Raw genomic sequence first — 21,313 nt, forward strand, 5'->3', positions numbered from 1 at the left:
ATTCTCAAACTAATAAAGATCATCCAACTTTTAAAATAATTGTTATAAAAAATAACCTTCTTATTAAATACTGCATTAAATATCATTAAATTATTTAAATAGTCTTCCTCTTTTAAACTTTCTTCTCTTTCTTACACACTCTCCTTTCAGCGTAAAAATATACTCTCTCTTTCATAGCAACAACACATTAATTCTCCCTCTATTCCATCAAATTCCCTCGTCTATTTCACTCCCTTTGATCTCTTGCTCTAGTCTTCCATTAGTTATCTCTTGCTCGATCTCTTGTTTTATTTTTCTTCACCCACATAACAACATTAATGTCTTTCATTTTATATATGCAACAATCTACCACTGGGTCTTAAATTTGTTCAAGCTGTTATTGGAGAGTGCCTCTTAGTTGTTCAGATTAAAAAACCAATATCAATTAATGTTTTTGCCACTTTAATTGCTTCACTATTATAAAACTATCTGAAATACTATTTTGTGTTCCAAAAAATGCTTTCCAAAATGTTGAGAAAAAAATTGTTCCAAAAAGTACTTTCTCAGAACACAATGTAAAGAGAATGTTAAAAATAAAATTGTGTTTTGAAAAGTATTTTATGAAATGTTAAAAACAAACAATTATTCCAAAAATTATATTCTAAACTAATAATTATGTATAAATGCTATGACTATAAAGGGTATATATATGATAATAATATTAGGAAAAAATAGAAATATACTTAGCAAAAAAGGGAAGTGGATACAGCAAAAGCCTAGAGACTATTTGCAAACAAAAAGTGGGCCAACAGATCCAAGCCCACTTGTGGAATAAGGAATGGCCTTTCCGGATTCCGGTCAAAAAATGAAGCTGTGTACTACTAAATACTAATCTTGTTTGGTAAATATATTTTTATTTTTTAAAAATAATTTTTTTAAAAAAAATTGGTACAACTATAGTTACTTCTAAAAAAAACTACACACCGACAAAATAAATAATTTGTTATCTTTTATAAAGATTATCTTAAAAGTCTTATAAGCACTTATGTGTGATTTAAGAATAATATAAAATTATTCCATAAAGTCTTTGATTTTTTTAAATGCTAACTAAATTTAAAATTTTATAGTGATTCTATTTTATGTGAAAAAATAATTTTTTAATCTTTTAAAATATTGTTTTCTGATACAATTAACATCTTTTTTTTTTTTATAAAATTAATTATTTTAATATTAATTCTTAAAAAATAATTCCACAAAATTATAGATGAAACCAACTCTCAAAATAATTCCACACAGGTTAATTATCTTTTATTTCTTATAGTTCAGAATTCGAATTCTAATCAGTCATTCAGTGTGAAATAGATTTTATTGAGAGAATAATATCCTTCTTGAGAAAAAATTATATTTAATAAGATATTCTTTTTAATTCCTTTTCTATTTTTGCTTCCCGGGTTTTCAAACACACCTGGAGTTCATTTACGTTAATATCTCTCAAATATACATTTATCATTTTTTGTACTAAATAATTTAGGGTCGTGCGGTGTTGAAGTCCAATGAAGACAAAATTTTCAGACTCAAAATACTTGTAGTTAATAAAGACTTATATTTACCTAATCAGAAGAAGACAAAATGAGAATTTGAACCTTTGATGTGTTAGATGTGAGTCATAACTTGCTCCACACAACTAATCTTTTACGGTTATTCGTCCGCCACATTTGAACATTTTGAAAAAGAGAATATTGGTGTTTTAATTTCTGAAAATTTTCTAACTTTTAATTTTACTTTATAATTTTAAAATATTATTATTAGTTACAGTTTTTATATTTTTTAAATACCTAAAATTTGGTCTCTGTATAAAAAATGCTTTGGAGATTTAATTTTCAATATTTGATAAAATACAGAAACAAAAAATATTGAGTTAAAAGTCTAGAACAATAACTGAAATTTAGAATTTTCTTTAAGAACTAAAAACACTAAATCTTCCAAATCCGTTTTATCATTTTATTTATTCGTTATCTTCTAGAAGAACCAAAATTCATAGCTTATAGTTAGTTATTAGGGGTGAAAATATGTCAGGTTGACTTACAAGGCCTACGACCTAATCTATATAAAATCTTATCTGTACTAACCTATTTAGTTAAAATGTTAGGTTCAGAATTTTTTAAAAGTCTTTTAAATTAAATAGAGAAAGCTTAGACTTATTAAAAAATCTTATAAGCATGATAGCCCGACCTATATATATGTATATATACTTATATTATTTTTTGGGTACAATTAATTTTTTTTTGAAACTAGTAGACTTTGATTAAACATTACTCCTCCATAACTTTCATACTTTAATTACAATTTAAGTGAGTCATATTGCCCCTTTATATTCCTTGTTAAGATTTCCTTCTCCTTTAACTTTCTTACCTATTATACTCCAGAGGAACAAAAGAATATTAAAGATTTAATGTGAACAAGGCTTTTAAAAAGACTATCAGGACCATACTAAGTTTTTAAAAAGACCAGACCGAGCTAAAATAAAAACCTTTGATAGACTATAGACCAAGCTCAAGCCTCAAAAATTCATCGTAGACTAGACTCAGGTCTTTTAAAGCCTAACCTGACCTATTCTCACCCCTACTAATTATGCATTGTCATCTTATTATCTTGTCCTAACTAAGCTTTTAATTTTTAACCCCTGGAAATTTTAGAAATTCAATTTTTGGTCCTTAGATTTTTATTTGATTTATCAAGATTCTTTAACTTTTTTTTATTAAAATTTTTAATTTTTAAATTTTTGTTTAACTGGTCAAGATTTTTCAAATCTTTTCCTTAAGATTTTTAGTAGTTAAAATTTTAAAATTCTATTTTTAATTCTTAAAATCTCATTAAATAAATGAACATAATGAATTCCACCTTTTGTTTAGGAACTTAATCAAATTTCTAAAAATTTAGAAACCGTGATTAGTTAAATAAAAACTTAGTGAGTAAAAACTTTAATGAAAAAATTGAAAAATCCTTACTAGTTAAATAAAAATTTAGAAACTAAAAACTTAATTTACCCTCTTATCTTCTTTCACAAAGGCAATCTACGTTTCTAGATCTCTTTTTGCTTGTTCGTAGGTGCAGCACAGGACTTCTACCAGCTTAGCTTCGCAGAAGCTGCTTAATATATGAAAGTATCAATTCTTTCCAGTATGTCTCTTACGTGTGATTTAGGCGTGCTAATTGTTTTGCACGCCAAATTCGAAAAATCCACGTATATATATATATATATATATATATATATAACTGATATATAATATATAGCTATTGTTTATCTATATAGGAATTCTTTTTTGTTTTTTGGGTCTTATATATGTGGGCGAGGTCTTACTATATATATTTAAAATAGGTTGTGCATGATAGGTTATGCTTACGTCAAAATGGAAAATAGTTTCAACCACAAAAGACTTTAAGTAATATATTAACTTCCTACAAGCAAATATAAAGATAGACATAGTTTTTGAAGATACATAGTTGCAACTCTTCGTAGCAACGAATTCAACATTTTACTTAAGTAATAAATTATTCTTCATAGATACTGTTTAATTTTATCAAACTAGTATGTTTACTTGTGTACTCGCACGAATTATGTTTTTTTTTACACAAGTATTAAAATGATATATAAATATAATAATAAACTAACGGATTTATCCATATATTTTTTAATTGTCAATTTATTTTTTATATATTAAAACAATATCTTCATGAAAGTAATGTATTATTGTATTTTCAATTAAAATTTTGTAGTAAAAATGTGGAATTTTTTTAAATTACTAAAATAATTGTCCTCCAAACAAGAATACAAAATTAACAAATCTAAAATATCTAATTTAAAAAATTAATCAAAGAAAACAATATGTCTGACAAAAAAAAGTTTTAAAAATAACACTACATGTAAATCTCAACGTAGCTGCAGAAAGGGCATGCACCTTGGGTTTGGATTTGAAATGATAAAATTGTGTAGAGGACAAAGGCTTATAGTTAGTACATCTGTTGGAACATGACAAATCATAAGAGCCTTATTAGAAATCACTTTGTTACGAACAAAAATGAATGTCGAATTCCATATGTTTGGTATAAGAGTGCAAAACCAAATTGTGAGACGACAAGGATATGACACTGAGATTTTTGTCACAGTAAATAGTAGATGTAGTACGTGAAGGGAATCCCACGTTTAGTGAGAAGAGATTGAATGCATGGTAATTCTATAACACTGTGTTATATATACTACAGTACTCATCCTTAGTGTTGGATTAATTGAGCAACGAGAGGTTGCATCTTAGAACACTATCAAGCAAGATTAGAATCAAAGAAGACACAATAGCCTGAAGTGCATGGATTGAAAATCATCAGGATTAGTGACCTACTTTGCATTACTCTAAGCTTATAGAATGAATGTTGGTTGACGAAGAAGTAATTCACAGGATAAAGTAATCCATCATGTTGAGCGTGTGGTAGAGGGCATGCAAAATCAAAGTTTTTATCTCAGTAAAAGTGGTTAATGACATAATGGTGTCTTTTATCCTTCTAAAATTGATGATCTTTAGTTTTTATCTCTCACTTTTAAAACACCTTTTTTTATTAAAAAAAAACTTTTAAAACACCATTAATATATTATTCGTACTTGCATTTTTAAATAGCTGAACTTTCATCCCCCTCAATCTAATTCTTTTGAGGATCAAAGTTTGGCATATATATTAGGAAATTGTATTAAACCCTAAAATAAAATATAGAAAAATAGCACTCGATTTGATATTGAAGTTGAACGTATGATATTCATTTCGTCATACAAAAACAGTGTCATATGTATTTTCTCTTTTACGTTTCTGTCGATGTCAGTCATACAAAAACCATGTCACATATACATATATTTTCTCTTCCACGTTTCAGTCCATTTTTCTTTCTTCGTTCCATCAATTAATGGCGACTTTTAAAATCTTATTTATTGGATCAGCCGTCCAATTCACTTATATTAAAAAAATAGATAAAATATATATTTTGGTCCCTCTAAAATTTTAAAAGGTTGTTTTTAGTTCATCTAAAATGTTTCGTTCGTTTTTAGTACCTTTTTGTCCTAAAAAATCGACAGCAACTAAACTAATTATTTATTGTGTGATTTTATTAATTTAATTGTTAGAGCGGAATTCCTATATCATATCCAATTTGTGTCATTCTGTACTTATTAATAACTAATTTCTATTAAAAAATAATATTATATTGTTAATTTATATATATAGAAAAAGCTTCCTTAAAAGAGAATAACATCCATAAAGTTGTAATAGGATCTTCATAAATCTAAATGTTAAATTACTACACAAAAACTTAGCAATGACAAAACAATTTACATTTAGTTTTTTAAAATTGTCATTAAAATTTTAATGATGCTACTAGTATTAATGACTAAAATTATCATTAGTTGTGAAAATTTTATCACTAATACATTAATTTGTTGTAGTTAAATGAGACCCTCAAAGAAAAAAAAAATCCTTCCATCAAAAAGGTGTAAAAGGAAGAAAAAAAATCTCACAAAAAAAATAAAAAATATTTAAAAGTCCTAGTGAATACAATATATATATATATATATATATATATATATATATATATATATATAATATGAAAATAATAGACTGACATTTCTTTCAAATATATATAAATTTTGAAACATTTAAGTGGTTAATATAGGATAAAAAGATAAGGGAATTTTATCAATCTCATAAAACTTTAGGAATCAATGTAATTTACTCAATTTTATATTGTGATAAGATGTTGTTTTAAATGATTGATAATTTCTTTTAAAAATATTAAAATTCATTTAAAATTAAAGATATTGAAAATGATAGATTTATGAAATAATAAATTTAAAAAATTCTAAAAACACTCTTGTGTTAAAGAAAAATTTTTAAAAAATTGTCGTTAAAAATATAAGCTAAAAAAACTTTTCTTTAATACAATTATTCTAATTTATATACACAGAAGATATAATATTATAGTTGTATGATAATATAGTAGTGGTAATTTCTGTTAAAAAAAAGTATATAGTAATTCATTCTCTCATTGCCTACTTTATTATTTTACTCTTTTTCTCTTTCAATATATGTTTAATATTATCATCAAAATAAAATAAATACAATTTCAATCGAAAGTTTCTTAATTAAAACGCAGAGCTACCACGACACGAAAATTTGATATAATCGCATTTTTTTTTTCATTTTTGTTAACAATAAATTATAGTGTATTAATATATTTTTTCTTCAAGACATTCCCGCATATTTAGATTAATCTCTGAATATAAACATCACCGAAGTTAATTTTATCTTTTTCTACAAGTCTTCTTCATAGCATAATTAAAAAATCAAATCTTTGTTTGCATAAATAAAAAATCCAACTATTTTCTAAGTATGTTAATATTGAACCTTATTGGTAATTGTGTTATGCCATATTGATGATAATTAACATAATGTATAATGGTAAATATCAAATTTTCTCTGTCAACTATTTAATTTTTATTAGGCAAAGAATATTTAATCAGTGCAAACATAGTGACAAATCTTTGATGAATTATTTTTCTAATTAAACGATACACATATAATATATATTTGTAACGTACTACCTTCTTTTACCCTAAATGTATACTTTGAATAAAAAGTCCCTTTGGATGAGTCCTTGGATCAAAGCAAAAGAATATATATATATATTCGCGAAGGAGAATGGTCATGTACGACTGCAAGACCGTGAAGAAGAAAAAGATGGATATTGTTTGCTGAGCTGCTGATCGGTGGGTCAGACCGTGTTCATATATAAATTTACTCTTTTCCTAGGCTGCTTCCTTGTGTCTTTAATTGATATAGTTTCCATTGTTTTTTATCAAACCATGTTGTCAAATTCTCCCCTTTGAATGACCTGTATTGCCGTTCTACTCACGTGTACGTCTTTGATACGTACTAAGTTATAAACCCCATTAGATCATGAAACAATGAATGGGCCGGGACTAATTAAGACACAATTTTCTTTGCATAATTTCTAAGTTTTACAGAAAATTTATACATATTTATGTGTTACGTACAATGTTTGTTAGTATTACTCATTCACTTATCATGTTAGGTTGTTCAAAAGCTTACAATCCACGTAGAAATTCAAATATTCAAAAGAAAATTCTTTAACATTAATTTTGGGTCATAAAAATTATTCGAATTGAATTCTAAATTCACTTATATATCATTTTGGGTTAAAAAACACTATTGTCTTTAACATTCTCTCCCATTGTCCAAGTCCACCTTTATCCAATTTTCCTTGGCTGAAATGACATATTTATATTTTTTTTCAACATTAATTTTAACAAATTTTAAGAATACATGAAATGTAGTAAAATGTAAGGAATATTTAAACTCAATAGTCTTCTTCTGTAGTTTAATTTTATTCGTCTTCCTTTTCAAACCCAGATAGCGGGTTATGTATTCCGTTTCCAAACTATTAATCTTCAAACCATTCACAGTCAAAGCAAAAGCTACAGAAAACCCAACTCCGGCCAACATCTATATATAAACATTGAATGTTTCCATTCTTCACATCAAAGCATTTCATATCACAATTAAGTTCACGTACCATATATATAGTTAATTAAAGCATTGTATAAACGAGCATTTTCTTTCTGTTTCCTCATTTACTTACATTAAAGAACATACATATATATGGCTTTCTCTTCCAGGAAGATCCTCTTCACAATTGTGCAGCTTCTTCTGATGACCCTCTTCATTTTTGTTGCTTCTCCAGATTCAGGAGTAGCTTGCAGGCCATTATTGTTGCATCCTCAGTGGTCGAGAGAATATTATGAGCTTGTTTTGCAGGTGCTTCCAAACGCTCCTGCACCACCCTCAGTTCCAGATCCCACTCACGGTTAAGAAGTTTCATATGGGTGTAGAACAAGTAGTAGGATTGTATACTTTTAAGAAATTTTTTTTTTATAAATTATTTGTTAGCGTTTTACGTAAGGGGTAAAGGAGAGAGGGAGAGACGAATGCCTTATTTCGAGGATAAGGCTCCTCCTGGATGTGTTTCGAGAACAAGCATTTTTTCTGCATGATGTTATTCATATTTGAGCAAGCTTATATACACAGGCTTATTACATGCTAACGGTCATAACCGCCCTAACTAACTTGTAACAGAATAACTATCCTAACAACATCTAGAATTTGCACGTGCGTTTATTCTGCTAACTGCTTCCTGTTACGTGGTTACGTAGTCGCGTAAGTACTGTGGCGTGGTGACTTCTCTTTGGGGTCTAGTGGCTTCAGGTTCTGGTTCATGCATGACCCTATCAATACTCTCATCCCCGAACACCACCTTGTCCTCAAGGTGGTAGGAGTCGCACAGCTCGGGCCAAGATTCCCAGGTGGTATCTTCTGGTGGTTGGCCTTCCCATTGAGTGAGGACTAAGCGAGTCGGAGGAGAGGTGGAGGTGTCCATTTTGGAGTCCAGAAAACATAGAGGGCGTGGTACTGGTTTATGGTCGACGACTTGTAAAGACCAAGTGTCCAGTGACGACGGTGGAGGGCCGTGGTGAGCACGGAGGAGTGAACAATGAAACACGGGATAGATCCATGCATTGTCGGGTAGCTGGAGACGATGCGCGACGTGGCCTATGCAAGCTATGACTTGGAAGGGCTCGAAGAATCTCTTCGAAAGCTTGGAGTGGGTGGCTCCTGTCACTGATCGTTGACGGTGAGGCCGAAGTTTGACGTAAACCCATTGACCCACTGTAAAGGACACATCCTCGCGCTTGGTGTCAGCGTGATGCTTCATGGCAGCCTATGCCTTCAGCAATCGTTGCTGAAGCTTGGTGTGGATCTCCTGACGGCCGGTAACCAGAGTTTCAACTGCTTCATTGTTGGTCGTCCCGAGAATGTAGTGAGGTAATGTCGGCAGTGGTTTACTGTAAAGGACTTCAAAAGGGGTGAACCCGGAGCTAGTGTAGAGAGACGTGTTGTAGGACCATTTTGCTAGGGCTAGGTAGCGGAACCAATTCGCCAGCTGAGAATGAACGAAAAAGCATAGATACTGCTCTAGAATGCGGTTCATTACCTCCTTTTGACCGTCGGTCTACAGGTGGTATGCCGTACTCATGCGGAGGAGGGTTCCATGGAGTCAAAAAAGCTTCCGCCAGAATGAGCTTAGGAACACGGGATCTCGATCCAAAACAATGTTGCGAGGTAATGCTTACATACCAAGTCCAGGAAGAGAGTTGCGACTTTGAATGCCGAGAAATGCGTGGGTAGTGCTCCTAAGTGTACCCCCTTGGAATAGCGATCCACAATCACGAGGATGACGGTGAAACCGTGAGAGGCTGGTAAATGGGTGATAAAGTCCATGGATATATCCTCCCAGACCCCTGTCGGAAGTGGCAGTGGTTGCAGCAAGCCTGCCGGCCGACGAGTGCTTGATTTTGTCTGTTGACAAACCTTGCATTCTCGGACGAAGCGTTTAACATCATCCTTGAGGCCCTGCCAAAAGAAACTGGACTCAAGTCGATGAGTGGTCTTGGCAACGCCCATGTGGCCTCCTAATGGAGTAGCGTGATATTCGAGCAAGATGGTAGGGATGTAGGGGTTAGTTCTTGTTATCCAGATGCGCCCCTGGAAGAATAACAACCCATTGTTGATTCGATAGTCAGTATGGTCTGAAGGGTTGGCCTGGACTTTGGAAAATATCGCTTGAAACTCTGATTCAGCGTGTAACGTTCGTCAAGGAAATCTAAGTGGGGAACCGAAAGCAAGAGCAGCTGGCTGGGGGAAGGGGGTGCTCGAGATAAGGCGTCTGCGACGACATTAGACGCGCCTGCTTTGTAACGAATGGTGTAATCGAAACCCAGTAGCTTAGAGAGGTAGTAGTGTTGCTCGGGGGTCTGAATTACTTGCGTCATGAGTTCTTGGAGGCTCTTGTGATCCAGTATGGTGAATGATCGTCTTAAGAGATATTGGCGCCATTTTCGTACTGCCATCACAATGGTATGGCGTTCTCTGATGTATGTTGAAGCATGAGTCATTCGAGGCCCGAAGACCTTGCTGAAGAATGCCACTGGATGACCTTTCTGCACCAACACAGCTCCCATGGTGGTTTGCGATGCGTCTATTTCAACAACAAATGGTTTAGAAAAGTTAGGGAGAGCCAAAATGGGGGCACGAGTCATTGCCAACTTCAGTTTATCGAAAGCAGCCTGAGAAGCTTCAGTCCACTCAAAGGCGTCCTTACACAGTAGTGTAGTAAGAGGCGTGGCTATGGAGGCATAGTCTTTGATGAACTTGCGGTAGAATCCAGTAAGTCCTAGAAAACCCCTAAGTTCCTTGACTGAGGTTGGAGTAGGCCACTGTAACATAGCCTGAATCTTAGATGGTTCTGGTTCGACCCCTCTGCCGGAAACTACATGTCCTAAATATTCCACTTGATTTTGCGCGAAAATACACTTTGCATGTTTTAGATAGAACTGCCCTTGTAACAGTGCTTTGAAGATCATCTCTAGATGTTAAATGTGGGAAGATAGGGACTTACTATATACTAAAATATCATCAAAAAAATACCGTCGCAAAGTGTCACAAGAATGGTGTGAGTAGGTTGTTCATGGCAGCTTGAAATGTGGAAGGAGCATTGCTCAAGCCGAATGGCATAATGCGATACTCATAATGCCCATGATGCATTCTAAATGCTGTTTTCTCGATATCAGGCTCATGCATAAGGATTTGATGGAAGCCTTGCCAAAGGTCGAGTTTAGAGAACCATGATGCCTGACCTAGTTCATCCAGAAACTCATCAATAGTGGGTATCGGAAAGCGATCACGTATGGTAACTGGATTGAGCGCGCGATAGTCAACGTACATCCGCCAGGTGTCATCCTTCTTCTTTACTAGAAGGACCGGGGAGGAGTAAGGGCTCGTGCTTGGGCGTATCAGGCCAGCAGAGAGGAGATCGAAAACTTGCTTTTCTATTTCGGTTTTCTGGAAATGTGGGTATCTATATGGTCGTACATTCACTGGGGAAGATGAGGGAAGGAGATTGATGTGGTTGTGCAGCTTCTTCTATTGACCCTCTTCATTTTTGTTGCTTCTCCAAAATCAGGAGTAGCTTGCAGGCCATTATTGTTGCATCCTCAGTGGTCGAGAGAATATTATGAGCTTGTTTTGCAGTTGCTTCCAAACGCTCCTCCACCACCCTCAGTTCCAGATCTCACTCACGGTTAAGAAGTTTCATATGGGTGTAGAATGAGTAGTAGGGTTGTATACTTTTAAGAAAAAAACATTTTTTTTATAAATTATTACTAAAACAATATTATTATTATTATTATTATTATTTTACTTGCTTTATGTTTTTAAGAATTTGTAAACGAAATAGTGATAGCAAATTTTTAAAAACGTGAAATGTGTGAAAAATAGGATAGTATTTTTGTAATGATTTATTGAAATGCAAATAAAATAAAAATATTTTCTCAAATTAAAGGTATACTTTAATTATTTCCTTTCAGAATATGTATTGTTGATTCCATCTTGTATTCACAATCCATGTAATAAATTATTTTACGTTACCTCCATTCCTGTCCTCACAAAATATATGATCACAATCAAAGGTCAATGACACCATCAAAGAATGTATGTTATTAATTCTCTTGTAACAGATGTAGTAAATCTTGTTTGGTTATATTTAGTACTGAAAATCAAAACAATCTACACATATATACAGTTATGTATAAATCTATTAATTAATTAGTTGATTTAATTACCTTAAAAAATAGTTAATTTAATTAAGTTTTCGCGTTATCATCTGTGACATTAATGCCGTCAATTAACATGGATCCTCTCTAACCTCTCCATCAATATTTTCTCTCAATAGCTAAATCAAATAGTGCGTACGGAGATTTGGCAGAATATTGGCTGCATGATTAGTTATTTGGCCAGAGTGATCTCAAATCGACATTAAAACGGATGATAACTATATCCCAAAAAATATTCATAGTAGGAAGAAAAGACTACGCGAGTCTGAATCAGTGTAAATTTATCTACAAAAAAGTGAGTCTGAATACTTTAATATTCATCCATCCAAATACTCGCATATATTGTTTAGAGAGTTTGTATGGTGTTCTTAATAATTTGTTGAATTTTGATATTGTTAATTTTTTAATCAATTAAATTATATGTTATTTTTTATTAATTATTTTTTCATTTTTTGAAATTAGTCAGATTATTATTTTTTATAATTTTATTTTTTAATTAGAAAATATGATTAAAAATAATTTTAAAAGTCTGAATCCTAAAATATTTTTAGTTACTTTCAACATTTTTTTTTATAAAAATTCTTTTGGGATTTAGAGTGTACAAATTTCTTATTATTGTTTCTTACGCCTATAGGTTTTATAAAAAAATGTTGAAAGTAATTAAAAAGATGTTATAGTTCGTACTTCTAAAATTATCTTTAATCATTTTTTTTATTTTAAAAAAGTTGTAATTTTAAAATTTTTAAAAAATAATAAAGATTAATTTTAAAAAAAGCAATAAGAAGATGACATGTAATTTGATTGATTAATTGATTAAAAAATTAACAAGATCAAAACTCCCCAAATTATTGGAGACATCATAGAAACTCTCTATTGTTTAATGCATTAAAATTGAAATAAAAAATAAATCATATTATATTTATACAATAATAATATAAATGAATTGATGAGAGTGTCACAAATTTATGACTAGGTTGTTTGAATTGTTTCAAAAGTTTGTTTAGTAATTAGTAGTATCAAAATATTATTTCTCATAATTAATAATGTATACTATGTTGAATTTGAATTTTTCTAAAATGTTTTCTTTTATAACGAGGATACCAATTTTTTAAAAAAAATGGACGGTTTTTGAATTAAGCTAATCATATGCTATTTTTTATATGTTTGTCAATTTTTTATTGTTTACTTTAGTATCTTGCCACTGTCAGCGTTATTATTAATGCTTATGATGAAAGTGACAATAATAACAATGATCATAATTATAATGGTAGAAGTAGTAATGACTATAATAATAATGATAATAATAGATTAACGACAGTTGAAATATTTTAAGTCATGATTTGTTTATATATATATATATATAATATGACTTTTATGAGAACATTTTCTTATTTGAGAACATAAAAATAATTAATAATAATAATCATATCAAGATTAAAAAAAATAAAAGATTAAGATTAAAATATCTAAAAATTTAAACTAAAATATAATATTCCAATCAAATTTTTAAAAGATTTATCAAACAAATCATTTTTTAAAATATTTACACTATTGTTAAGCTTAACACATCATGTTAGCGGTTGTGGTGGCAGCAATGACGATGACGATGGTTATGGTGGTGACAATTAACGATGATGATGACGGTAACGACAATCATGATGATGGTTACAACAATAATCATGGTAGTCAGAACAACAACAAAGGTCATGATGATGGAGGTGGTAGTGATAGTGATGATCATGATGGTAGTGATTATGTGAAAATCATTGATAATATATAACATTTAACCAACTTGACAAAATCCATTAATTTGGAACTTTATTTTTTTTCCTCATTATATCAGTTTATTGTTAAAGTATTATCATGATCATAAAGTTAAAAGAAGATTTTGTAAAATAATTAAGTAAATTAAATCATGGTATATGTAATTCGGCTTTTTCAGTATTTATATATCTTTTTGGGGTGGGAGGAGGCAATAAAATATATAACCATAACTAGTTTTATATTATTAGTTATAATTTTATATAATTAGTTATTATTTTAAAAATATGAATATATAACTGGTTATTAATAGATATGCAACAAGTTATTTTAAAACCAATTATATAACTGGTTATGAATGAATAAAAATAAATTACTTGAAATAATCATTTCTGTAAAATTAATTATAGTTTTATAATTAATTTTATATAATTATTTATATAAAACTAATTGTAGTTGTATTTATTTTTTAAGAATGAGTTTATTTGAGCAGGGCTGCATACTAATCGGGTGTGAGTTTAAGATTCTAAATTTTGATTAAATTGGATGTAATTCGGGCTATCAAAATGGGCCAGAGCGACCTTGGCCCATCACTTGTTGCAAACATGAGAGAGTGGCTATTTGTACTTCTTTTCTACTACACACTATACAATTTTTATCACATTTTATAAATTATCTAAACTACCCTCAGTTTTCCACACTCCCTCTTTTACTCTTCTTAATTGTTCACTTATTCAATGTTCAAACCCATAAAATCTAGTCACTATTCATACTAAAAAAACAAGAGTCTGTATATTAACAAATTCTCACATATATATATATATATATATATATATATATATATATATATATATAAATGTTTGGCGTTTAAGTCGTGAGAAGTTGAGGGCCAAGAAAATTAAAAAATATTTTCTCAAAATATGAAAGCTAGTAATTCGGTGAACGGTGAAGTAGTCATGTATGACTTCCTGACCGCGAAGATGGCGCCAAGTTGCTTTTTCTTTGCTCGCTTAGTCGCTTTAGATCGGGTCGTCTTCAATATTCACTCTTTTCCTATGTTGCTTCCTTATCTTTTGAATTAATCAAAAAAGTTATTTTTTTCCCCTCACTTGGATTTGAATTCTCCTTCATTGTTAGTAATGTATGATACGATCAGATTTGCTGCTCGAGCCACGTGTCTCTTCCTGCACTTCATGTTTTGATGTACTACTGTTCACGTTTTGAAAAATTAAAGAAGAAAATAAATTTTTGAACATTAACACTAGCAAAAATGAAATTGGGAGAATGAAAGAAGAGTATAAATGTAAGTCTTTTTGTTTGGATGGAGTGAAAAATGTAAATATGTTTGTTTTAATTCTACCCTTTACGGTTATATATATATATATATATATATATATATATATATATATATATATATATATATATATATATATATATATATATATATATATATATATATATATATATATATATATATATATTCACCCGGGGACCTCCAGTTTTAGATATTTATTAGTGTAATTTGAATACTGCCATGATTTATTTCATTGGTGTAAAATTGTCATTTTTATTTTCTTTTTTCATTTACTCAAATAAGTAGAGAGAAATTCATCTATTTCTAATATTAATTTTTATCTATCCATAAAATTCTTTTTTCATTCTATTTTATATTATTTATATTTCTTTTCTTTCTATTTCACTCTAAATTCAATCACAACAAACAAATTGTCATAATGTATGCAATTATAGTACATTATAATTCTCATTCTCTATGCTAATGAATGAGATCATAAATGTGATAATAAGCCCTAATGCAAGGATCTCTTAGGAGATTAATATGACAGCAACTCCGTAGTAAAATATTTGGTTACCTACTTATAAACACCATAACAAAGATATATATATGTTAATTAATATTTAAACAACTTAGACACATACGTACTTCTTTACACTTCCTATTTATTGAAAAGGTCAGATTTATTTTTTAATGCGATACTGGGTAGCGCGTATAAGGGTGTTTGGAGTCCAAGGTATGCTGTTTCCCATTTTTCAACCTTCAAACATTCGTAGTCAAATCAAAACTTTAAAAAATTCCAAACCCAACCACTATATAAACGTTGTATGCCTGCCTCCCCTTCTACTTAATTTCATATTATAGCTCAAATAAACTTCTCTATTCTACATTTCAACCGGTGAATTTAACTCCTAATTTGAAGTGCAAAAGGAGCACTTTCTCTTTGTTTCTTCATTTACCTAGAGAGGATATTTATAATTATCAATGGCTTTATCACACAGAAGGATCCTCTTCACAGTTCTTCAGATTATTTTGTTCACCCTCATCATTTTTGTTGCTTCTCCAGAATCTGGGGTAGCTTGCAGGCCATTATTCTTGCACTATCAATGGTCATGGGATTATGGGCTTCTCATGCAATCGCTTCCAAACGCACCTGCGCCACCGTCAACGGGAGATTCAACTCATCCCTAAGCCCGTTTGAAATGGTCCAACGGATTAATTCACATATTATAGCTAAGGAAATATAGAAGTTGTCAACGAAATACCAACCTTAATTTGTCCATACGTGATATGTGTGATTCGAGTAATTACATTCTCGTTGCACATGTTTGACGAGGCTGTAGATTATTTCCATTCTTAACATTATTATTTTTAGCGTGGTTTGCATGATTTCACATGCAAATGTCTTCCAAATATATACTAGTTCCTTGTATTCTTGTCTTCACATTCAATTAATTGTAACAATTCACAGAATATATATTTACTTATCTGAAAAAATATTTAATATATTCTTTTAGGTCAATTGTTATTGTTTGTTAATCTTTAGTAATAAAGAAAATAAAAAATAACCCATTTAAATTATTTATTGAGCTCTCTTTATTCTTTAACGTGAAGCACGATTCTTATTTATCTCACCAACTTCGGCCGGTATCTACATGCGTATTAATCTATTAGTTATAGGTAAATATATGCTTATATGTAAATTCAGAAGTATCTGAGAATTATATTTTATATGCGACCCTTCTACTCTCTCTGGCCGAAAGCAGGGGCCGGGCCAGAATTTTAAATTAAGGATCCCAAGAATAAAATAATATAACATATGTAAAAAAAAAAATAATATGCAACTAATATTTTTATACGAAAGAAACAGATTAGATAAATTACTTTTTAATATACTTTAGGAGGGCAACAAAATTATTTTTGTAGTAATTTAACTCCTTTTTAAAAAAAAATAAAAATTGAGATGGCCGCAGCCACCATGTCACCCAGATGGCTGCGTACGTTTTAAGTTGAAAAACAAATGGTTATATCGAAATTTAATTTGCTCCAAGCCTCCAACTAATATTCTATCTAATTTTGTTCAACTCTGACTAGTACACTTATTTGTGTTCTTATTTTACGTGCTAAAAAAGAAACAAAGATGGCTTTATAGATGACTTAGAAGCAGTTCGGACGCTCCTTCCCGCACATGACTGCCACCAAATGGTGACTTATTAGATGCAGTTAATGGCCTATCTAGGGTGTTGAATTGACCATTAAATCTTGTACTCTTTCAGTCGGAGATTCCAATAGTTGCCATTAGAGCATTGCAGCGGTGAGAACTTAGCAGTCAAAACAAACCCCTAAAACAATATATTTCTTTCTGAAATAATGAAACTTTTTAGCAAGTCAAAATTTTACGAGTGAAATGCAAGAAACACTTTAAAACCCTTAAACATATAGTCACATTAGAGATATACATTACACTTTCATTTATTCATGGCGAAAGAGTCATACAACAATCTAAAGTCGAGAATGAACCCACCAATTCATTCATTCTGAAATAAAAGATTATTTTGAATTGAAAAACCTATCCATTAAATATAAACATAGATGAGACAATCCGACAAACCCAATTAACCTACGTTAATTATTAATCCTGGATTGAGAGTGGAAGGATATATGGAAATGGGAGGAGGAATGAAAATTCGAAAGAAAATAATTAAGGGAAGAAAGAAGACGACGGGAGAAGCAATTAGCTAGCTAGCTAATGCGGTTGATATGGGTGTATATTAGAGAGGAAAATGCTTGGAGAGTTGGAGGTGGTGAATTAGATAGGAGAATGTTTTTTGTTTGGGAGAGTAATTATAATATGAAGAATGGCGTAATTTTATAAGTTTGATTAAACTTTCTAAAGGTTATCAAGATATAAATGGATGTGATTGTATCATAAATATACATGTGACCTGATGTCAAATTATAAGTCAATGAGTTACTAGAGATTAAAACAAAAGAAAAAAAAATAAAAACAATTTTTTTTAAGGAATAAAATAAAAAAGCTATAGAGACCAAAATGTTATTTATAAGTCATATAAAATATAGTAAAATTCATAATAAATATCTTTAAATATAAAAATAGAGAAAATATATTATGCAATTGACAGTGTAAAATAGTTTTATAAAGTTATCTAATTATAATTTATTATGTATGATAAATTTATTGACTGTTATGATAATTATCTTAAAAATTATATTAAGAATGATTTGTAATTGAATATTAATATAAAAATATTGTGCACGATCACTCAACTCTAAAAATTATATAACCCATAATAACATAAAACCCATTGTGTTTACACATGAAAAAATAATTATTTAACAAAAAAACCTATATTTCTTTTGTATGCAAGATAAGTCCAAGAATAAAATAACTAAAGTTCATCAAACTTTAGGACATTAATAGAATATTATTTACTATTAATTTTTATATAAAAAGTTACATATATTAAAAATGTCTAATATATTACTCTTTCAGTAAACAAAATTTTCTTAAAATTTTCTTAGGCCTCATTCTTTTTAATAAAATTACTTTAAAAAAATTATATTCACTAAAAAAGTAATGTTAATCATTAGTGTTATTCCTTTGCATATAGAAATTTTTAATGAAATTTGAACATTATTATACACATTGTAAGTTTATATTAATAACATATTACAGAAAAAGATGTATTGACAGTAAATAATTTTTACACTATTAATACTCTATCAAAATTTGTCATGTAATTTTGCTAACTTTTATAAAAACTAACTTTATTATTCTTAACATAACTTGTGATTGGTTGACATTAAGTCGTCACTGTATAGATTTAATCTCTAATGGAGTAATATATTTTATTGTACCAATAGAAAAGATCGGAGTGAATACTCTATATATTACTAATGTAATTATCTACTTTTTATGTTATCACTGAATTGGAAATTGATACGTACGATCAATTGGTAGATTTTTGCAATGATTATCTTAATGAAAGCTAGTCATGCCTATCATGATTTTTCATGTTAATATGCAGAAATTAAACTCGATATCTTTAGCATATGAAATTAGAATAATAATATATTGATAAAGAAATGTTTGTAACATACTCCTTAATATACTTTTTTAAGTACATCTTTTATTATTAATTAAAATTTGTTAAAAATTATAAATTTTGATAGATCTTATTTTTTATTTAATAATTATTTATCTTAATTTTATAATTTTTAATAAATTTTAACTAATCATAGATATTGTTAGAACGCGTGTGTGTGTAATTTTGACAAATTACATATGATATATATTTTTCACTCTCCCTGCAAAAATTATGTCTCAGAACCACAGAGAATATCGGGTGCTGAATTGGACCTGCAATTCATAAACAAAGTTAAACGTAACATGACATGCTAGACTATGCCATATATATAGTCACTAATTGTTCTTGTGTAACGCATCTCTAGGTTGAAAATTAACTAGATTAAGAGTGTGTGTGTGTATATATATATATATATATATATATATATATATATATATATATATATATATATATATATATATATATATATATATATATTCATCACGACATAGATTAAGTGTACATTTTTTTTTAATATTTTGAGTTCTAGTTTTCAGGAGTTTGCACGATTTTTCTTGTTCTTCTAATATTATTGTGACTTATTCAATATTGTAGAAAAAGGTAAAATTTGATCAAGCCCATATTAAGCTTTGAAAATTATTTCTAAAATGAGTGTTATAAAAACCAAAAATAAAATTAGTCAGAAGAAGTTTTCACATGTTTTTCCTGTTTTCATCTTATTCAACATCTCCCTTAATTTCACACTCTATTTATGCCTTGCTCAATCCTCCACACCACAGCTCAGCAACATTGTGTACTTACATTCTGAAAACTGAAAATCAATTTTGAAAATAGAAATCAAACACACTCATATAATTTTTTTATTTTTCTATATCCAACGCAAAAAGCGATGGAAGCCATTGATGGAGTGGGAAAAAGTGAAGAATGAGAGTTAAATATATAGTCTCATGTTCGTAAATTATAATTATTTTTACTAGATAGTTCATATAAGGAGCGTGTATATATAACTATTATTATATTTGTAAAACTCACTGCATGAAATTCAATAAAATGTCTTATTTATTTGTTGCTGCAGTTAGACTTTTGCATTTGACCCAAGTATATTATAATCACAATGACGTGACCGGGTGTTTGGCGTTCAAGTTACGTGTATTTGATTTATTCTAAATAAAATTCAATTCAAACCTCACAAAATCACGAGTATTGAGAAAGTCAATCTACACCGCAAGGGCGCGTTTTAGGAAACACTGACAAATTAATCCGAGTATGTAAGGTTTAGCAACTGTTTCTGCCATGCTTTTCCACAGTATATATTCATATCAGAAGTGTCGGAGTTTTGATTGACTAATTAGTAAAGAATTAGTCTAAATTTTTATTTTTTAATCAATCTGGTTTAGGTATTTTTCTAATTAATCTAATCAATCGAACTTAAAAGATAACAGCAGAAAAATCTACGGTATCTATATAATTAATACAGATTTTATATTAATTCTATTAAATTAATTTAATTTATTTAATTATATATATATATATATATATATATATATATATATTAATTGATTCAAATCTATTTTATAAAAAAAATTGATTTTATGAGATAATATCACCTGAAAACTTCTTATTCATTTCTTTCAAAATTATTAAATAATATTATTCAATTCAATTAAATATATATATATAACAGTTACCGATATTAATATATAATGAAAATATCTTTGTAAAAAATAATCACTTTATAAATATGTTTGCATATACGTGTAGCTTAAATAATAAGAGAAAATATTTTAAATTAATGTTTTCTTTTTTAAACATTCTTTAATATTGAATTAAATATCAAGTTGAATGTTTAAATCATTTAATACAATATTTATGCATAATTAATAAATATAAAATAAAATTAATAAATATTATTTTAAAAAAGTAAAGTATTAAATTAAAATTTAAAATATTTATCTTGTTAATGATCAATTTCTGGAATTTTCGTAAATTAAGAGTTCATATAAGAATAAGAGTTTCCATTTCTCTCATATGAATATGCTTCATTGGAATAGCTTTTTATACATTTGTTAAAAATTATATTAGATAGTTAATAATATATTAAAAATTTAAAATATTATAAAAAATTAATTTTATAAATTACAAATATAAATTTAATATCCATGCAAAACATGAGACAATTAGCTAGTTTTCATATATGATACAGACAAGAGAAATTTTTTGGTGCGTTTATAGAATTTTATATATATATATATATATATATATATATATATATATGTAATTTTTATTTTCAATAATAATAATAATAATTATAAAAAGCACTGCCTTATTTGTATATATGTGTGCATTTAAATATTTAAAATATAGTGGCATATTTTCATAATTTAA

The 21,313-nt window shown here is 29.1% G+C and overlaps 2 protein-coding genes across 2 annotated transcripts; both read left to right on the forward strand.

The window, feature by feature from the left end:
* The first annotated feature begins 7,598 nt into the window (after positions 1-7,598).
* On the forward strand, positions 7,599-8,081 carry LOC113000399 (uncharacterized). The gene has a single exon (XM_026127018.2). The coding sequence runs from the start codon at positions 7,698-7,700 to the stop codon at positions 7,905-7,907; it is 210 nt and encodes a 69-aa protein (XP_025982803.1). The 5' UTR covers positions 7,599-7,697; the 3' UTR covers positions 7,908-8,081.
* A 7,575-nt stretch (positions 8,082-15,656) lies between these two features.
* On the forward strand, positions 15,657-16,327 carry LOC113000476 (uncharacterized). The gene has a single exon (XM_026127210.2). It carries the CDS (start codon positions 15,804-15,806, stop codon positions 16,008-16,010), a length of 207 nt encoding a protein of 68 aa, XP_025982995.1. The 5' UTR covers positions 15,657-15,803; the 3' UTR covers positions 16,011-16,327.
* The last annotated feature ends 4,986 nt before the right edge of the window (positions 16,328-21,313 follow it).

The sequence above is a fragment of the Glycine max genome, chromosome 19 (genome assembly GCF_000004515.6).
Source record: "Glycine max cultivar Williams 82 chromosome 19, Glycine_max_v4.0, whole genome shotgun sequence".
Taxonomy (NCBI): domain Eukaryota; kingdom Viridiplantae; phylum Streptophyta; class Magnoliopsida; order Fabales; family Fabaceae; genus Glycine; species Glycine max.

Coding starts and splice junctions, on each gene's coding strand:
- LOC113000399 (XM_026127018.2), top strand. CDS start 7,698: ATGGCTTTCTCTTCCAGGAAGATCCTCTTCACAATTGTGCAGCTTCTT.
- LOC113000476 (XM_026127210.2), top strand. CDS start 15,804: ATGGCTTTATCACACAGAAGGATCCTCTTCACAGTTCTTCAGATTATT.